Here is a 15,991-nt window from a genome sequence, read left to right as displayed (position 1 = left end):
TACAAAATATTTAATAATTAACATATATTATAAATATTTATATTTTATATTTTTCATTCGAATTAAATTAATAATTAAAAATTATAATAATAAATAATAATAATAATAATATATTCAAATTAAATTAATTATTTAAAATAATAATAATAAATAATAATAATAATAATAATAATAAGCTTACGTTACTCGCTCATCAAAAAATAATAATAAATAATAATAATAATATACTGCTCGTCCACGTAAGCGAGCGTCCGCGCTTTGTCCATGTGGAGAGTCCGCGCTTTGTAAGCGCAGATTAAAGTAATTTTGAAACAAAAAAATTATTTTTGATTTTTTTTTTTATTTTTACATTAATTTTAAAAAAAAACCCCAAAAAATAATGAAGACCTCTCCTTATTTTCATAAGAGACCCACGAGATCAATGATTTTAAGGAAAGAGTGAGTCACGAGACGAAGGGAATAAAAATAATATAGATGTATAATTACAATTATTACAAGAAAAATATAACGAGAGAAATACATGCAAAATAGAAAACAATAACCGCGGTAATTACAATACAAGAAAAGTCCGCTGGAAAAGTCGTTAAATTTCGCAGCACGTCGCTTTGGTCTCCGTTCGCTGTCTCTCGATATTCTATTTTATTCTATTTTCAATATCTGAATCCGTAGTCGTCATAAAATTCTTCTGCCCCAACCCCAAGCTTCCAAGCTACGTTTGTTGCATCTCTATTTAGCTAGCTGGTGTTGTTCCGACGGATTATACTGAAGCGAACATTGACCAAGAATATGGCCGGCCGTTATGATCCCAACCCGTTTGATGAAGACGAAGTTAATCCCTTTTCTGTGAGTCCTATACCCTTTTAATTTGCGTATGGGTATGCTATATTTTAGGCTGGAAAAAAAAATACTTCTTTGTTCTTTTGATTGCGCCAGAGGCCCAGAACGGATTGAACTTGCTAGTCCAAGTGAATAATTTGTGGTTAACCAAAGAGTTTTGGGCTTTCTGAGAAAGGAATTAAGATGATTGTCGATTTTATTGTTTTGAGTGTAAATTTTGTATGGAGTCCAATGAAGTCAATCCATTGGCTTTAAGCTGTTGGTTAAATTGCTTTGGCATTTTTACGGAACCTGGATGTTTTTGTATTACATTAGTACTGATTAGAGTATATATGTATGTAAATACAGGATGGAGGGGCTGGAGGTAAAGCACGCGGGCAATCAAGGTTTGGTGGAGGTTCGTTTTATACAACGGTGAGTTCATCTTTATTTTGCTTACATGCTCATAAATGCTTTCGTGTTGTACCTTGATCTTGGAACATGCATTCCCACTTTATACTCCTGCATATGACGGGTCTCCCAGTTTTATCCATAATGTGCCATTGAATCAATTTGAGTAATTTTGAGTCTATTTTGTTTCTCGAGATTGTTTTTGTTCAAGCTTTATACTTTGAAATACTTGTTTCTGTCGTCACCTTTATAACTTAATGCATGAGCAGTTTGCAATAACGGGTGGAGCCATGTGTTGCTCCGCCGGGGCTAGGGGTGACTTTTTTTTTCGATATTTTTTATATATAAAATTTTGTCTTATTTTTCGGTAGCCCGGAGTTTCATTTGTCAATATTAATTTAATCATAGTTTACAAAATTCTAGCTCGGGTAGGATTTGAAAACCTGACTCCGCCGCTTTGCATAGCATTTTTTTTAAGTCTTTCTCACAATAACGATGTTCTATATTTCAGACTACTGGAAGCGTCCCTCCTGTGACAAAGTCAAGACTTTCACCCCTTCCTCCAGAACCTGCAGATTTCTACAATCCTACGGCTCCATTTGATATTCCTCTTGATAGCGCTTCGGTAGTTTTGATTGCAATGCTAAAGTTGTCTTGTTTGTTTCTTAAATTGGTTTGACCAGTTTTCTAATAAAGGAAAATTTCAATTGCAGGATTTGAAAATGAAAGAGAGAGAGCTACAGGCTAAGGAAGCTGAATTGAAAAGGAGGGAACAGGTATCAACTCTGTTTAGTACTCTTGAACCGTGGGCATGAATTTCTGTGAATCTTCTCCGAAAACTCTCTGAAATGCAGTGAATACAGCTCCTGTTAGCTTTAATGGCATACGCAAATCATCAATACTCCTTTCAATCCTCATCCACTATACACAAACCCCACACACAAAATATAATTAAAATTCATGTTAAACTTTGACATCAATTGGGTGTCGTAGACGATAAAACCTATTCTGTAATTATGTTATATCGTGTAGAGTTTGTACAATATATTACATAGCCTCCACCACCACACCCACACCCTCCTTCAAAACCAATTTGGATCCCTTCTTTAATGTGTGTTATTAACTTATTGATCCTCTGCAGGAAGTTAGGCGAAGAGAAGAGGCTGCTGCACGAGGTACTTTGTTCTATTCTTAATGACTATATTTTTTTCAGTTTTAAAAAAGTATACTTCATTCTCTAGTTATTACTAGAGGCTTTTCAAAGTTCAGAGAATTATTACCCTATTTTTGGTTCTCTTTGCAGCTGGTATTGTGCTTGAGGATAAAAATTGGCCTCCGTTTTTTCCCATTATACATCATGACATTGCAAATGAAATACCAATTCATTTGCAGAAACTGCAATACGTTACATTTACAACCTTGTTAGGTATGTAAAATTGGCTGATATTGTTATGGAGGTTCTGTGATTTTTTGTTACCATGCTATTTATTATTTGAATCCTGCAGTATCACTGTCTGCTTTTTATCATCTCTAGACGTTTCTGGTGGTTAGTTATTTATTGGTACCTTTTGAATTGGGACCAGCAATCATTCCAATTTAGATTCAACTGGAGTTGGCAGATTATTTTTGTGTATTAGAAAAGACATATTAATAGCTGAGTTAGAAAGTGTTTGATGGAGATTATCTAAGTATGCTACTAATTTGTGTGTACCATGATCAGGACTCACATTTACCCTTTTCTGGAATCTCATTGCCGTGACTGCCGCGTGGATTAAACTGGGAGGTTGGTAACTTGGTATTTAGTATGCATCACTTGTTATCATTATTGATAAGTGGTTTTGACCTTACGTTCATAATCCTGTCCTCCAGATCCAAAGATTTGGTTTCTTGCTGTTATCTACTTCATATCTGGGGTTCCAGGAGCTTATGTGTTATGGTATCGCCCACTTTACCGCGCTTTTAGGCAAGTGCTTCTATCTTTTTGCAGGACCAAATGTTGCGTTTATACTTATGCATAATTTCTTATGGAGCACTTGATATTCAGAAGGTTGTAGCAAGTTAACTTTCAGAAAAATAATTTGTAATTAATCTACGTGGAAGGCTAAAGATTTTATTTAATGGGATGCTCAAAATTTTAATTAGTTACATGGATCCGCTGTTGTCTACCTGCAGATAATTTGACTCAAATTATTCTATATCGCAGGACTGAAAGTGCCGTGAAGTTTAGCTGGTTTTTCTTGTTTTACTTGGTAGGTTTTCTAAACAAATGGTCAGTCAATATATATTTATTATCTTCAATTGAATCACTCCCAATTTGTCATCTTATGCCTCTACAGCTTCACATTGGCTTCTGTATATTTGCCGCTGTTGCGCCTCCTATAGTTTTCAAAGGAAAATCACTGGCGTGAGTCTTCTTTCTAATTTTGCTAAACTTCATTGGTTTCATAAGTTATCCCATGTCTTCTTTATTCACGTAGTTCACATTATTTCATGTCAGTCATCACGTTTCATATTTCTTGGAGTTTCTGCATGTTTGGCCCATTTAATCTTGTTCTTCAATAGTTTTGGCTCTTGTTAAATATTACTGTCGGCTATATAAAGCCATTAGTCAATAGCAATTATCAATTTTTCGTTGTTTGTCTTTTGACCTGATTATGGATGATGGTTTTACAGAGGTATCCTACCAGCCGTAGATATCATAGGCAATCATGCCATAGTCGGGGTAAGTCATATATATATACCCCTGCTGAGCTGATATTTATTGGCATGTTATTGACAAGAAATTGATCCTGTATATTATACAAAGGGGGGGTTACCTAGTTTCCCCCACCATTGTAAGAAAGGGATCATCCACTATCTTGTCTAGTAACCAAATTTGGAGGTACAAAATGTGTGTATGTTTACACTAAAATTGTGCATTGCTTCCCAGGTTTTCTACTTTATTGGGTTTGGACTGTTCTGCCTCGAGTCAGTTCTTAGCCTCTGGGTTATTCAGGTCTGACCATTGTTTCTCCACACAATATATGTTCTAACACAAATCCATTCCAGACACCAAGAGATTCTACCTGTGTGGTTGTTATGTTGACGGTTGGTTCTTGTATATGTGCAGCAAGTATACCTGTACTTCAGAGGCAGCGGCAAAGCAGCAGAGATGAAGCGTGAAGCTGCTAGGGGAGCATTGAGAGCAGCAATCTAACTTCTGAAAAGTCGAAAAACGTAACGATAGCAAGTCCCGTCATATGATGGATATCATATGTGGGAGGAGGTGCAAGTGTTAGTTCATTATTTTGTAATAGTTTCATTCACGGTTTGCCTGTTTTGTGAGAGAGATGATTTGAGGGAAGGACTAGAAACATGATAGAGATTGTATCTAGTCTGTTTTGTAATTATTATTATGAATATAATTTGTTGTTTATTTGATTAATTATGTATTGTAAAACTCAACACTTTATATATTTAGTATCATTAAACTTTACATACAATAAGCAAACTAAATGGTTGAACATTAAATCACAAAAGAAGACAGACAATCATGGTAGCCAAGAGTAAAAAGGAGATGCAGGCATTATTTTTTTTAGGAGTATTAACTGCTCATTACGGGTTTGATTTCGAAGAGTATTGGCATCTGAAATAGTTGGTTATTCTGAGCCTGTCGATGATATGGTTTGTGTTTACGTCATAAATGTAATTAAGTTGATCTTGGATAAAAGTATTTGATTTGAATCAAGATGTTTTAAATGACGCACATCTTATATGTATTTCAAATTTATCACAATTATCATTTCGTATACATGAACTAATAAGACATAAATTCATCTAAACAACCAAATGAATTCAAAATACCCAGGTCCAAGCACACAATCGTAATAAATCAATGTATTTATAGTAAATATTGATAGTAAAATAAAAGGTCGATGTATGTGGGTCGACCTTCTTGCCTGTCAGACCTACCCACTACAAACTTTGATCTTCATTGATCTTTCTCAGTTTGATCTATGTCACTGCATGCGTAAATTTTTGTTCTCAATTAAAGATGTTCATATGAATATCTGCGATACAATCCGCACAATCAACTTCAAATCAGTCCATTAGCATATGAAAATTAATCTGGGTGCTGCTACATACTGCATGATAAAGTTCATTCATAAAGCAAGCACAAAGCAACGTTGTTACCGTGGAATCACATTTCACATACTATATATATATTTGTGTGTGTATTTATTATAAGTAGAAGCGACACAAAACACTCCATTGATCATATGATAATCTCCTCAGCAATAAGCGACACATTTGTTCTTGCAATCAATAGTGCAGCCACCGCCACCCCCTCCTCCGCCGTACCCCTTTCCGGCGTGGCTGTACGAAGTGAAACACTTGGCCGGGCACGCCAACTTCTTCTTGTAACACGGCCCTTTGTCTTTACACACAACAGTCGGCCTTATCACGCCGCCTTTTGCGTACCCTCCCTTAGGTCCTCCGTACCCGCCACCGAAGCCTCCGCCGCCAAACCCGGGTGGGAACCTTGGTATGTTGAACCCACCTCCCGGGCCGAAGAAGCCCCCCATCCCTTTGTCATCGTTGGGGCGAATGGCGAGGGAGATGGTGGCTGAAACAAGCAAGAAAACGATGAGAAATGTGATTTTCATATTTGAATTTGTTATGAAAAGAGGAAGAGAAACGAGTGAATGAATCAGAAATGAAGGTGAAAGATGCATTTATGAAGTGGATGACAGTTGCTGTGACTCGCAAGTAGTAATAGTGGTAGGTTAGGGAATGCAGCGTTCTCACACGGTCAAACCAAAGTCTTCACTAATTTGGACCTATCAGTCATAGCCACACTGCAATTTGCTGGTTTAAATCGCATATTCTCTGTTTGAAACAACAAAGTTTTATAAGAAAATATATTAATTTATCGTTATTTAATGATGGTTTTAGTGCAATACAAAAATTGTTAAAATAATTGAGAAAATAATAATAAATATAGATTTTGGACTATATATATGAGACGAATCTGATGAGTGTATGATAAGTATGGAAATTTTATACTTATATAATTTGAAAGTCATTATTTATTTATATTTTGTATAGGTATTTAAAATTTTATAAATACAAAAACTCTTTTGAGATCGTATCACAAGTCAATTTCGTGAAATCACATCCAATATATGGAAAAAAAAACATTATAGTTGTACACAAATTCAACATCTCTAATACATATAAAACTACGATATCATCTCCAAAAAAACGAAATAAACATATCTTTATACATTATTCATTGTCTTGGTAGGATAAGCGACAAAGGAAAAAAGTCATCAATAAGAGAAGTTAGACCATTAGAAGAGGGTGGCCGACCATTTAATCGAATATAAATACACGCACATCTCATCATGTATATTTTGATTTCGAACGAAGAATAGGTATCTTGTGAGACGGTCTCACGAATTTTTATTTATGATACGGTCTCACGAATCTTTATTTGTGAGACGTGTCAACCTTACCGATATTCACAATAAAAAGTAATATTTTTAGCATGAAATAATTTTTTTATGGATGAACCAAATAAAAATTCGTCTCATAAAATACAATCGATGAGATCGTCTCACACAAATTTTTGATTCGAGTCAATAAATGATGTATAACAACTTATCCCAAACATTTATTTAGCAACAGAAGTCAACTGAACCATTTGCAACACGCTTATTTTATGAGCTTTTAATGGCCCACCCCTTTGCAATAAATGGAAGACCTCTTTACAAAATCATTTCAAATTTATTTTCTATAAAACTGAACACATGTTGGCTTTTAAAGATTGTTTGTAGTAAAAAGTGAATAAAAATTCAGTTTTTAACTTCTGCTCAATTTAATTTAATTCAAACTTGCAGATGGTTTCATATTGATTCTGATTATTCAAAAGTGATTATAATATTTTAGTAAATAAACAAGAAATTTTTTTCGAATACTCTTATCTCAAATAATTTTGTCTAATCCAAATTAATATTTACAATCATTTATAGTTCGCAATACATCATCGTCAAACTCTCTCTTATGCAAACACTCCAATAGACCAATTAGGATATTTTTGGTATTTTATTAAAACACTCTCTTAAATTAGATTAATATCGAAATAATTGGTTTTTTTAATGACGATTTGATGGGTTGTTTTTAGGGGAAAAAATATTTGACAATTTTTTATAATAAATTATTTAGAATTAATTTTGTACTTATTTTTCTGAACTCTCAAAATATGGTCATCCCATGTACTTGGAACGAAAATCAGCGGTGTAAAAAAATCCCAGGCTTAGATTATATCAAAGAGAGAATGAAAATAATATATTATCCAAGCTATCTTCATTTTCCACCATCAACAAAATAAAAATAAATAATTCGAATTCAGTTTCACCACCACCCAAAGATAAAAGAATTTATCACATAAAAACTTCTACGAGACTGTCTCACGAGTTATTTTTTTGTGATCGAACTTATATCTGACTTAAACTATAAAAACATCAAAACATAACCTTAACGTATTTGATATTTATTCCTATATGCATATTATAATTTTTTTTTTCACTTGAAAAGAGAGATAAATACATTAAATACATTGAGTTGAATATAAAATTCCATTTACTCAACTTGTAGTAATATTCACGTGCCAAAATGTAAAATTTACCTATGTATGTATTGTGTTTGATATGTTTAGTCATATATCTTTATTGAATTAATTATAGACATGAAACTATATTTCGATTATCAATTTTAGTCTCACATCTAAATCGTGCATTTGAATAACTAATATCATGTTAAATTTTAATAAGCAGATATCTCGTGAGACGGTTTCACTGATTTACGTCTATGAGATGTGAGACGAGTCAAATCGACCTCTATCTTACATTAAAAATAACTTTAGGTATAAAATTAATAATTTTTCATGAATTGAGTCGGTTGGATATTAATCTCATGAAATTAACTCGTAAAACTAACTATTTCACAAGAGTTTTTGTGATTTTGTACGTGATTAAAAAAATCTCTCACAACATGTATGTGTGCTTGACAACGTATTCATGAATTTTTAACAGTAATATTGGTCAATTTATTATGTGATTTTGACAAAAAGAACTAGTAAAAACATAATTAGAATAATATTATTTATTCAGCCAAAAATATATCATTGAAAAGAATAGGTCTCTTGTGAAACGATCTCATAAATCTTTATTCGTGATACGGGTCAACCATGTCATATTTACAATAAAAAATAATATTTTTGACATTAAAAGTAATAATTTTTTGAGTGATCCAAATATAATATTCATCTTATAAAATGGACTTGTGAGATCATCTCATATAAATTTTTATAGTTTAAATTATCACACCAAATACACATCAGATTAACATGTCAAGCTGATCAACTTTTTATATCAATAATATTTTAAAATTTGCAATAATATTATATTTTCGTTTATTACAATTTCAAACAATGGAATTTATGTTGGAAACCGAATTTGATTGGCGAGCGTTTTCTTCCAATCAAGAGAAGCATGTGGTCCATTCGCATCACATCACATGCATCTCTCCCGAATTCCTGAATTATCCCTTGTTTTCGGACGGAGTGGTGGACACACCGCAATTCTTGCAGGGACACGCATGAAATATCACGCCGACCAGTTCCATTAAAAAAAGTAGCCACCCTCCTTCCCCATTAATCCCAGAATCAAGAAAACAACAAGTGAGACAGGGAGAAGAGAAGAGAAGAGCGCGAGGAGACAAATGGGGTACGCAGGGAAAGAGAGGGGAGAACAAGAAGAGGGTGTGATGGCCACAGAATTTTTCTGGTCTTATACAGATGAACCTCATGCCTCTCGCAGAAGACAGATCCTCTCCAAGTACCCGCAGATTAAACAACTTTTTGGCCCCGACCCCTTTGCTTTCCTCAAGGTACTTTTATGTGTCTTTGTTTCTGTAATGTGGGTTATATTGTATGGATTCACGGAGAAGAGATTGGGTTTTTCCAAGATTGAATTTTTTTTACATTTTGTGTTGTTTCTGTGGATTTTGGTTGGGTCCATTGTGATTGGATTATCTTTTTTTTAAAAAAAGGAATATTAGGTTTCTCTGTTTTCTTGTTGAGTTGTTTCGTGTGTCCAGATGAATCGTTTCCTGGATATTGTCTGCTATGCGTATTAGGCCATTCATCTAGAATGTGTTATTTGGTGCATTGAACTTTACTGATCTGCGCTTAGTAATGCTATGAATATTGATAGGAATTGATTGGATCTCCTTGTGTGGCCAAATTGCATCCATTCATCCCTTTCCTCCCAACTGTAAAAATCGCCTTTCAGGAAAAAGATAATATAGCTTCTTTTAATATTGCTTAACTTGAATGGTTAGATTGTGAAACTTCGTTTGGCTAATTATTCTCTTTTGTAAAGGGGTTGAATTCTTTGAGTTAATCAAATCTAAGCTAAAGTACTCCGATACAGTTGGTACTTGGTTGTGTTTGTTTGATTGATTGATCTCACATCCAAATTTCATTTCATGAGAATAGATCATCGCTCTTTTACTTCTATGTAGTAACATTATAAACTAATATTGAGTTAAAGTTGTAATTAAGAAGGTGAAATTCATTGAAGAACATTGGAAAAGTATTGGTTTCAGTTTCATTGTGCAGCAGTTGGAGCTGCTGATCACTTGTTTAGTACCTTTTTTATTTGTACTCAATTCATAGCATTTCCCTGAAGAAAATTTGAATTTGGAAAACTGCTAAGCATCAAAGTAACAAACTGTTACTCATGTTTTCAATTGTCTTATATTATAGATTGCCGCAGTTGTTTCACTTCAGCTATGGACTGCAGCCTTCCTCTGTGATGCAGGTTGGCTGAAGATACTTGTGTTGGCATATTTTTTCGGCTCTTTTCTCAACCACAACCTGTTCTTGGCCATTCACGAGCTTAGTCACAACTTAGCCTTCTCAACCCCGGTCTACAACAGGTGGCTTGGGATTTTCGCTAACCTCCCCATTGGTGTTCCTATGTCTGTTACCTTTCAAAAGTATCATCTTGAGCACCATCGGTTCCAAGGAGTAGACGGCATTGATATGGACATTCCAAGCCTTACCGAGGTCAATCTTGTAACCAATGTTATTTCAAAATCAATATGGGTTGTCTTACAGCTATTCTTTTATGCTCTCCGCCCCCTCTTTCTCAAACCAAAACCTCCAGGAATGTGGGAGTTCATTAATTTTATTATTCAACTCAGCCTTGATGCCTGTTTTGTTTATATCTGGGGCTGGAAGTCTCTTGGTTATTTGATTCTTTCTACCTTTGTTGGGGGTGGAATGCACCCAATGGCCGGCCATTTTATCTCAGAACATTACATTTTTAAGCCAACAGATCAAGAAACGTATTCTTACTATGGCCCTTTGAATCTGATGACATGGAGTGTTGGTTACCACAATGAGCACCATGATTTCCCAAGAATACCGGGAAGCAAACTATACAAGGTGAAGGAGATTGCACCAGAGTTTTACGAAAATTTGGAGTCATATAAATCTTGGAGCCAGATCATTGCCATGTATATAATGGACAGGACGGTCGGGCCTTTCAGCCGAATGAAGAGAAAACTATCGGCCAATTCGATGAAGAAATCTGAATAGTTTCCAGACTAAATATGAGTTTTTCTTTGTTTCCGCTTGACCTCAATTTTGCAGGTTTGATGTGAGATATAGTCGATTTATTGTTTGTTTTTTTTGTTGTCTGTACCATTTAATGGATCAATTCTCTTGATGCATGTTGATTTGGAATAAATCAACAGAATTTATTGTGTTATTTAGTATCGTAAAAGACCGATTGAGACTCTCTCCACTGTCCCACGAAGATCTCTACGCACTTGTCTAATTTCTTTACAGTTCAAGCATGGTCTTACCGACATTGTTCTTGAAGCCAGTAATATTTCAAGCGTAGAGCTTTTTGTTTCAGAAACTGACGTCTATTCCTTATCAGTACCCATTAAGGAATTCTTAACTTAAAGAACAGAGTAAACTCAAAAACATCCATATGGACAGCAGTAAGGCCCACCTGCATCAAGAATGAATCCGGGAGGGTGGTTCCCCCATGGCCATGTCCACCACCATGTACCATACGCAATACACCGTCCATAGCCTGAGGAGATGCTGCCATAACTCCAAATGCCTCAGCTTCACCCATTGAAGCTTCCTTTGTCCCCACTCCCATCACCTGCCCAAAACTACCATCCCGGGGCTTTCACCATATGCAAGCATGTTTCCACTACTCCAGCATCCTCCACTCCCATCAAAGCCACCACCATTAGTGCCATGGCAATAGCTGTAACCAGCATCACCTTCACCACCGTTGGCACAACCCTCACCGCCACTAACTTGACCAGAATAACCTGTCTACTCCGTGAACATGACTCTCCCATAACATGCCAGGGTTGGTCATTTGAATTTCAGCCATAGGGATCCAATTTTTAACCGAGCGCACAAAATACATCTAAGATTAACAATGCCATTAATACCATGTGATGCCATTTAAATTGCAGCCATTTTTTTAATTTTTTATTTATGGAAAAACAGCAAATAATGTATATTAAATTTCAAGCGGAAATTGCACCATATGTGAGGCTTTATACAATGAAATTTCCTCAGCTCCACGAAGAATTGCATTTAGTTAATGAAAGATAATATCAAGAAACAGCAAACTATTTGTTACCCATTATCAATTGGTTTTTAGTCATATGGCGGATCATTAAGTTTTGAGGAAAGGACGAATGAAAAATTAATTACCTGAAAGTTTGGTCTTATGATTTATGAGACCTGATGAATCAGCAATGTTCTTGTCAATTGTCTAGCATAAACAAATGTTTGCATGAAACAAACGATACTCATTGTTGATTTACATACCACAAATTTATTTGTACTTTTTGTGGTGCCAGAATCTAACAGTAAATAAATGGGATGTGCTGCACTTGACAAGATTCAACCTTTTGTTTCACAGACTAGCGAAATACACAAAGGTATAAGGATTATTTTAACATGTTATAACTTTTACGCTTATACGGAGGTGAGTGTCAAATGCAAAGAGCAGATAATGTAGGAGAGGCGAATGCAAAAAATCTGAAAATTGAGCCATTGGGTTCAAATGGATGCTCAAAGACAAGTGTGACATCTGTCATTTTTCTAGCGAGGTGTAGTTGGCTTCTAGGATACAAAATACTCTTCTCTTAAATTCATGTTCTCACAACTAAAATCATGCAGATGCTACAAAACAATCCATTTCCAAAGAATGTCTAAAATCCACATTCCATTCTTCTATATGGCAAGAATCCTCTTTGTCTCTTCGTCTTCTTCAAAACCATCAGCTTTCATGATGTCGAGGACTCTATTCACTTCCTTACCACCACAGACATTTGACTTTAGCAAGGTGTGATACATCTGTCTGTTCAATGACGTAACAGATCTCAACAAATTCACAACTTCTTCTGTGGCATCAGAGCTCCCTTTCTCACCAAATAAACTCAATATTCTGCCAATCACAGTATCTTGAATCATATTCCCTTCTCTTACATCACATAAAGAGATAGCTACTTTCATGGCCCTCAAAGCCTTTTCCATTTCACCCTTCTCCATGTAGCCTGCTGTCAATCTAGCCCAGATATTAGATGTTGATGCCTTCCCCGTTTCCCTCAAGTATTCAATTAAAGCTTCAGCGTTTTCACACAAACCCTTCTCTATGTGTCCAGCGATGACAACACTTGGCACCCGAAAATCATAGCAGTTTCCAGATGACTCCCACTCCTGCAAAACTTTCTCTGCTTCTTCAAGCTCTTCCAGCCTAACCAAGGACTCCATTACATTTATGTAATCCTTGTTAAGGCACCTCTTGCAAGCATTCTTCTCAAGATCCCATAACCTGAAAACATCATCTCTGTTTCCCAGTCCAGCATGTAAAGAGATGAGATGATTATAACCAAGACCATCTTTATTCCTTAGCTTTTCCTCTGCTTTTCTCAGGGTAAAATTTGCTTTAGTTTTGAGGCCTGCCTTAGCATAAAAATTTGCAACAACAGCGTATGTAATCCAATCCATGACAATGTGGGATTGACTTTCCATTTCACTCAGAATTTTTTCCACTCCATCAATATCAGATCTCACTCCATAAGAATTAATGCATATCCTGTAACTCAAATTATCAGGTTGGACCCCATTCTCTTTCATCTCGTCTAAGACAGCAGGGACCTTGTCAATCTCACCAATGTTAGAGTAAAGGGACATGATGCCATTGTAAGTAACGGAAGCCAACGCAATACTATTCTCTTTCATTGTCTGCAGATGTGCAAATACTTTGTCAGTTTGATGCCTCCGAGCATAACAATGTAGAAGAGCACCATAAGCCTTCTCAGTTCTATCTCGCTCATTCAAGCCATTAAAGTAGTTTTCTGCCGCAAGAAGTCCATGAACCTTACCAATCAGGTCCAACTGCACGGCATGTTGAAAAGGGGTCAATGTGTATATTCCGGAATTTTTGGTCCATTCTGAAACCTGTAACATCACGAGGCGGGATATTAGGAAACAAAGGAAAGCGGCCTTCAAATGTGACCTTATTCCTCCATGTGTAATGTGTTCCCTCTGATGGAGCGATTAAACTAGTGCAAACACAGTATTTTACAATACGGGAGGTCAAACAAAATCAGCAAATAAACCGCACACATTCTACAAGTAGTTCAGCCTCAACCTAGTACAAATTATCGCGAACCTCGTAAATGCAAACATATATCTTTTCTCGCAAATTATACGTACCTGGAGAGCATGAGAGAATCTTCTCCGCTTACGGAGATCAAGAATAATGCGTTGGAGCTCCGCAAATCGAACTTTATTGCCCATTTCAACCCATCTGTCCAGCTCCCGTGTGACATCAAGGCGAGGGTTTCCCAACGGACTGATTTTCTCGTACAGAGATGGGATTTTCTTTTGCTTGTTGTTCGTGTAGTAACATCGGGAGTTGATGATAAAAGTTTGAATCAGGGATTTGATTCTGTCCCTCATCCATAGCATTTTAATGTTGAATAACGCCTGATTCTATTATCTTTTCAATGAGCTGAGAGGAGTCGATAGATGCTGGTGACTGAATTTTTTAGGGATTTTGAGAGAGAAACTAGGATTTGGCGTTTGGTTCCAGTTTGAAAGATGGTCATCCATTTCATAAATCGTTGTGAATAAGTCGATGACGTGGGTATCTCCGTTCCAAATCTTAATTTTACTGGTTCATGTGTTTTTGTATAATATTTTTTTATAATTTACTTAATTTATATTTAAATCAAAATCAAAATATAATAATAAAAATAATGAGAAATTACATTGTAATTTTGATATATGAATTAAAAAATAAATTAGAAAAAAAGGAAAAAAAACTAGTTTAGGAATTTAACGTAGAAAATAAAGACTATATTCGTTGAGCCACATGTTACTTGCATCAAAGTTTTAACACTTTATTAATATATATAATTATTAAAACAAATCATGATACCAAAAATTAGTTATTCTAAGTATCTCAAAGTTAATAATATAATATAGATATAAAGGTCCACCTCAACATATACAAGCTTAAACTCGCACTATTTTACGCAAACATAATGAAACAACAAAGCCAACGGTTTACAGAAATTGATGAAACCAACATAAGGGCCCAAGTTGTGAGACTTGATCTACAAATCGACGCAGTCGAAACCCTTTTCGGAAAATGCTTCAATGAACCTAGGCAGCTTCAATGAACCTAGGCAAGAGTTTTCCAAGCATGATCTTGAAACCCAATCAGCTTCCTTTCTGAGTTTCTTGTTCAGCATTCTTGTTACAACTGCTGCGGAAAGGATACCTCACGGCAACTCCTTGCATACAAGCCGATAAAATATATCCAGACCGTTTCCTAAAATGTTCATCCAAAAGTTCCTCAAAATGCTGTTCCAGCCGAAATAGTCGGTGTTTTAAGTTGCATGCAGTTTAACAAAATACATGGGCTATGCTAAAGGCCTTTATCAATTTATAAGTTACCTTGGGTGGTTTGTGGAGTATGTATAACATGAACCTACAGCTGAGAAGAAATGTGTTCTCATTATAGCTGACCGAGTTCTTTTCTCCCTCCGCTTTGCCAATCTGTGTATCATAACCAGCCTCGTTGAAATAAGGCTTCTCGTTGGGTAAAAGCTAATTATTACATACATAGTTTCTAATTAGACTATAAATTCCCATTTCATTAAAGTTGTATCCAATTTACAAATGACTAGATCTCATATGAAATGTTCTTACAGATGTATATTCGTGATTATGTTCATATCTAAACTGAAAAATAATATTTTTTCATGAAATCGCGTCTTGTAGGAGATCTGTCTCACCAAATTGCAGATCCGTGAAACGGTCTAACAAGAGTTTTTGTGTTTATAGATTATGATCTTAAGACCATACATCTGACGGATATTAAAATCGTTATATATACGTGTATGTTATCAAACATGGATTAATAAGATTTTTTAAAAAAAACAATATTAAAAAAAGGAAAACAATCACATGTGGAAACACGATAACTACATTAATTTTGCTATAATGATCTTGAAAAAGGCAACAGAAAGGCCAACAATTCATGAACTACACAAAATTTCAAATGATCTAGATTATTTATTCGAAATCGAATACAAAACAAGAATATAGACATCGTATTTAATTATGAGAGAAAGATTGGATTAAATTTTCAAATATATA

General features: G+C 35.2%; 4 protein-coding genes across 4 annotated transcripts; 2 read left to right on the top strand and 2 right to left on the bottom strand.

Annotated features, from left to right (window-relative positions):
* The first annotated feature begins 542 nt into the window (after nucleotides 1–542).
* On the top strand, nucleotides 543–4,702 carry LOC140964213 (secretory carrier-associated membrane protein 2-like). Its single transcript, XM_073423792.1, has 13 exons — nucleotides 543–843; nucleotides 1,186–1,251; nucleotides 1,739–1,852; nucleotides 1,941–2,003; nucleotides 2,369–2,402; nucleotides 2,531–2,653; nucleotides 2,948–3,010; nucleotides 3,097–3,190; nucleotides 3,431–3,476; nucleotides 3,564–3,631; nucleotides 3,901–3,949; nucleotides 4,157–4,222; nucleotides 4,337–4,702. The coding sequence occupies exons 1-13, from the start codon at nucleotides 787–789 to the stop codon at nucleotides 4,421–4,423; spliced, it is 930 nt and encodes a 309-aa protein (XP_073279893.1). The 5' UTR covers nucleotides 543–786; the 3' UTR covers nucleotides 4,424–4,702.
* A 599-nt stretch (nucleotides 4,703–5,301) lies between these two features.
* LOC140964792 (uncharacterized) lies at nucleotides 5,302–5,971 on the bottom strand. The gene has a single exon (XM_073424728.1). It carries the CDS (start codon nucleotides 5,940–5,942, stop codon nucleotides 5,499–5,501), a length of 444 nt encoding a protein of 147 aa, XP_073280829.1. The 5' UTR covers nucleotides 5,943–5,971; the 3' UTR covers nucleotides 5,302–5,498.
* A 2,904-nt stretch (nucleotides 5,972–8,875) lies between these two features.
* On the top strand, nucleotides 8,876–11,078 carry LOC140965205 (sphingolipid delta(4)-desaturase DES1-like). Its single transcript, XM_073425325.1, has 2 exons — nucleotides 8,876–9,159; nucleotides 10,040–11,078. Exons 1-2 carry the CDS (start codon nucleotides 8,992–8,994, stop codon nucleotides 10,874–10,876), a joined length of 1,005 nt encoding a protein of 334 aa, XP_073281426.1. The 5' UTR covers nucleotides 8,876–8,991; the 3' UTR covers nucleotides 10,877–11,078.
* Nucleotides 11,079–12,354: 1,276 nt separating this feature from the next.
* On the bottom strand, nucleotides 12,355–14,455 carry LOC140963729 (pentatricopeptide repeat-containing protein At4g21705, mitochondrial-like). The gene is made up of 2 exons (XM_073423106.1): nucleotides 14,039–14,455; nucleotides 12,355–13,780 (listed from the first exon to the last, which is right to left on the bottom strand). The coding sequence occupies exons 1-2, from the start codon at nucleotides 14,291–14,293 to the stop codon at nucleotides 12,551–12,553; spliced, it is 1,485 nt and encodes a 494-aa protein (XP_073279207.1). The 5' UTR covers nucleotides 14,294–14,455; the 3' UTR covers nucleotides 12,355–12,550.
* Nucleotides 14,456–15,991: the final 1,536 nt, after the last annotated feature.

The sequence above is a fragment of the Primulina huaijiensis genome, chromosome 18 (genome assembly GCF_012295235.1).
Source record: "Primulina huaijiensis isolate GDHJ02 chromosome 18, ASM1229523v2, whole genome shotgun sequence".
Classification (NCBI taxonomy): Eukaryota; Viridiplantae; Streptophyta; class Magnoliopsida; order Lamiales; family Gesneriaceae; genus Primulina; species Primulina huaijiensis.
Note: the sequence above shows the minus strand (reverse complement) of the source record. Positions and strands in the feature narration are given on the sequence as shown.

What these genes read in the sequence shown, in the direction of transcription:
- LOC140965205 (XM_073425325.1), top strand. Translation starts at nt 8,992, where the DNA reads ATGGGGTACGCAGGGAAAGAGAGGGGAGAACAAGAAGAGGGTGTGATG. An exon ending in ACCCCTTTGCTTTCCTCAAG is followed by an intron (nt 9,160 to 10,039) that starts GTACTTTTATGT and finishes CTTATATTATAG; the next exon opens with ATTGCCGCAGTTGTTTCACT.
- LOC140964792 (XM_073424728.1), bottom strand. Translation starts at nt 5,942, where the DNA reads ATGCATCTTTCACCTTCATTTCTGATTCATTCACTCGTTTCTCTTCCT.
- LOC140963729 (XM_073423106.1), bottom strand. Translation starts at nt 14,293, where the DNA reads ATGCTATGGATGAGGGACAGAATCAAATCCCTGATTCAAACTTTTATC. An exon ending in GATTCTCTCATGCTCTCCAG is followed by an intron (nt 13,781 to 14,038) that starts GTACGTATAATT and finishes GTGATGTTACAG; the next exon opens with GTTTCAGAATGGACCAAAAA.
- LOC140964213 (XM_073423792.1), top strand. Translation starts at nt 787, where the DNA reads ATGGCCGGCCGTTATGATCCCAACCCGTTTGATGAAGACGAAGTTAAT. An exon ending in TACATTTACAACCTTGTTAG is followed by an intron (nt 2,654 to 2,947) that starts GTATGTAAAATT and finishes TACCATGATCAG; the next exon opens with GACTCACATTTACCCTTTTC. An exon ending in GGTTTTTCTTGTTTTACTTG is followed by an intron (nt 3,477 to 3,563) that starts GTAGGTTTTCTA and finishes ATGCCTCTACAG; the next exon opens with CTTCACATTGGCTTCTGTAT.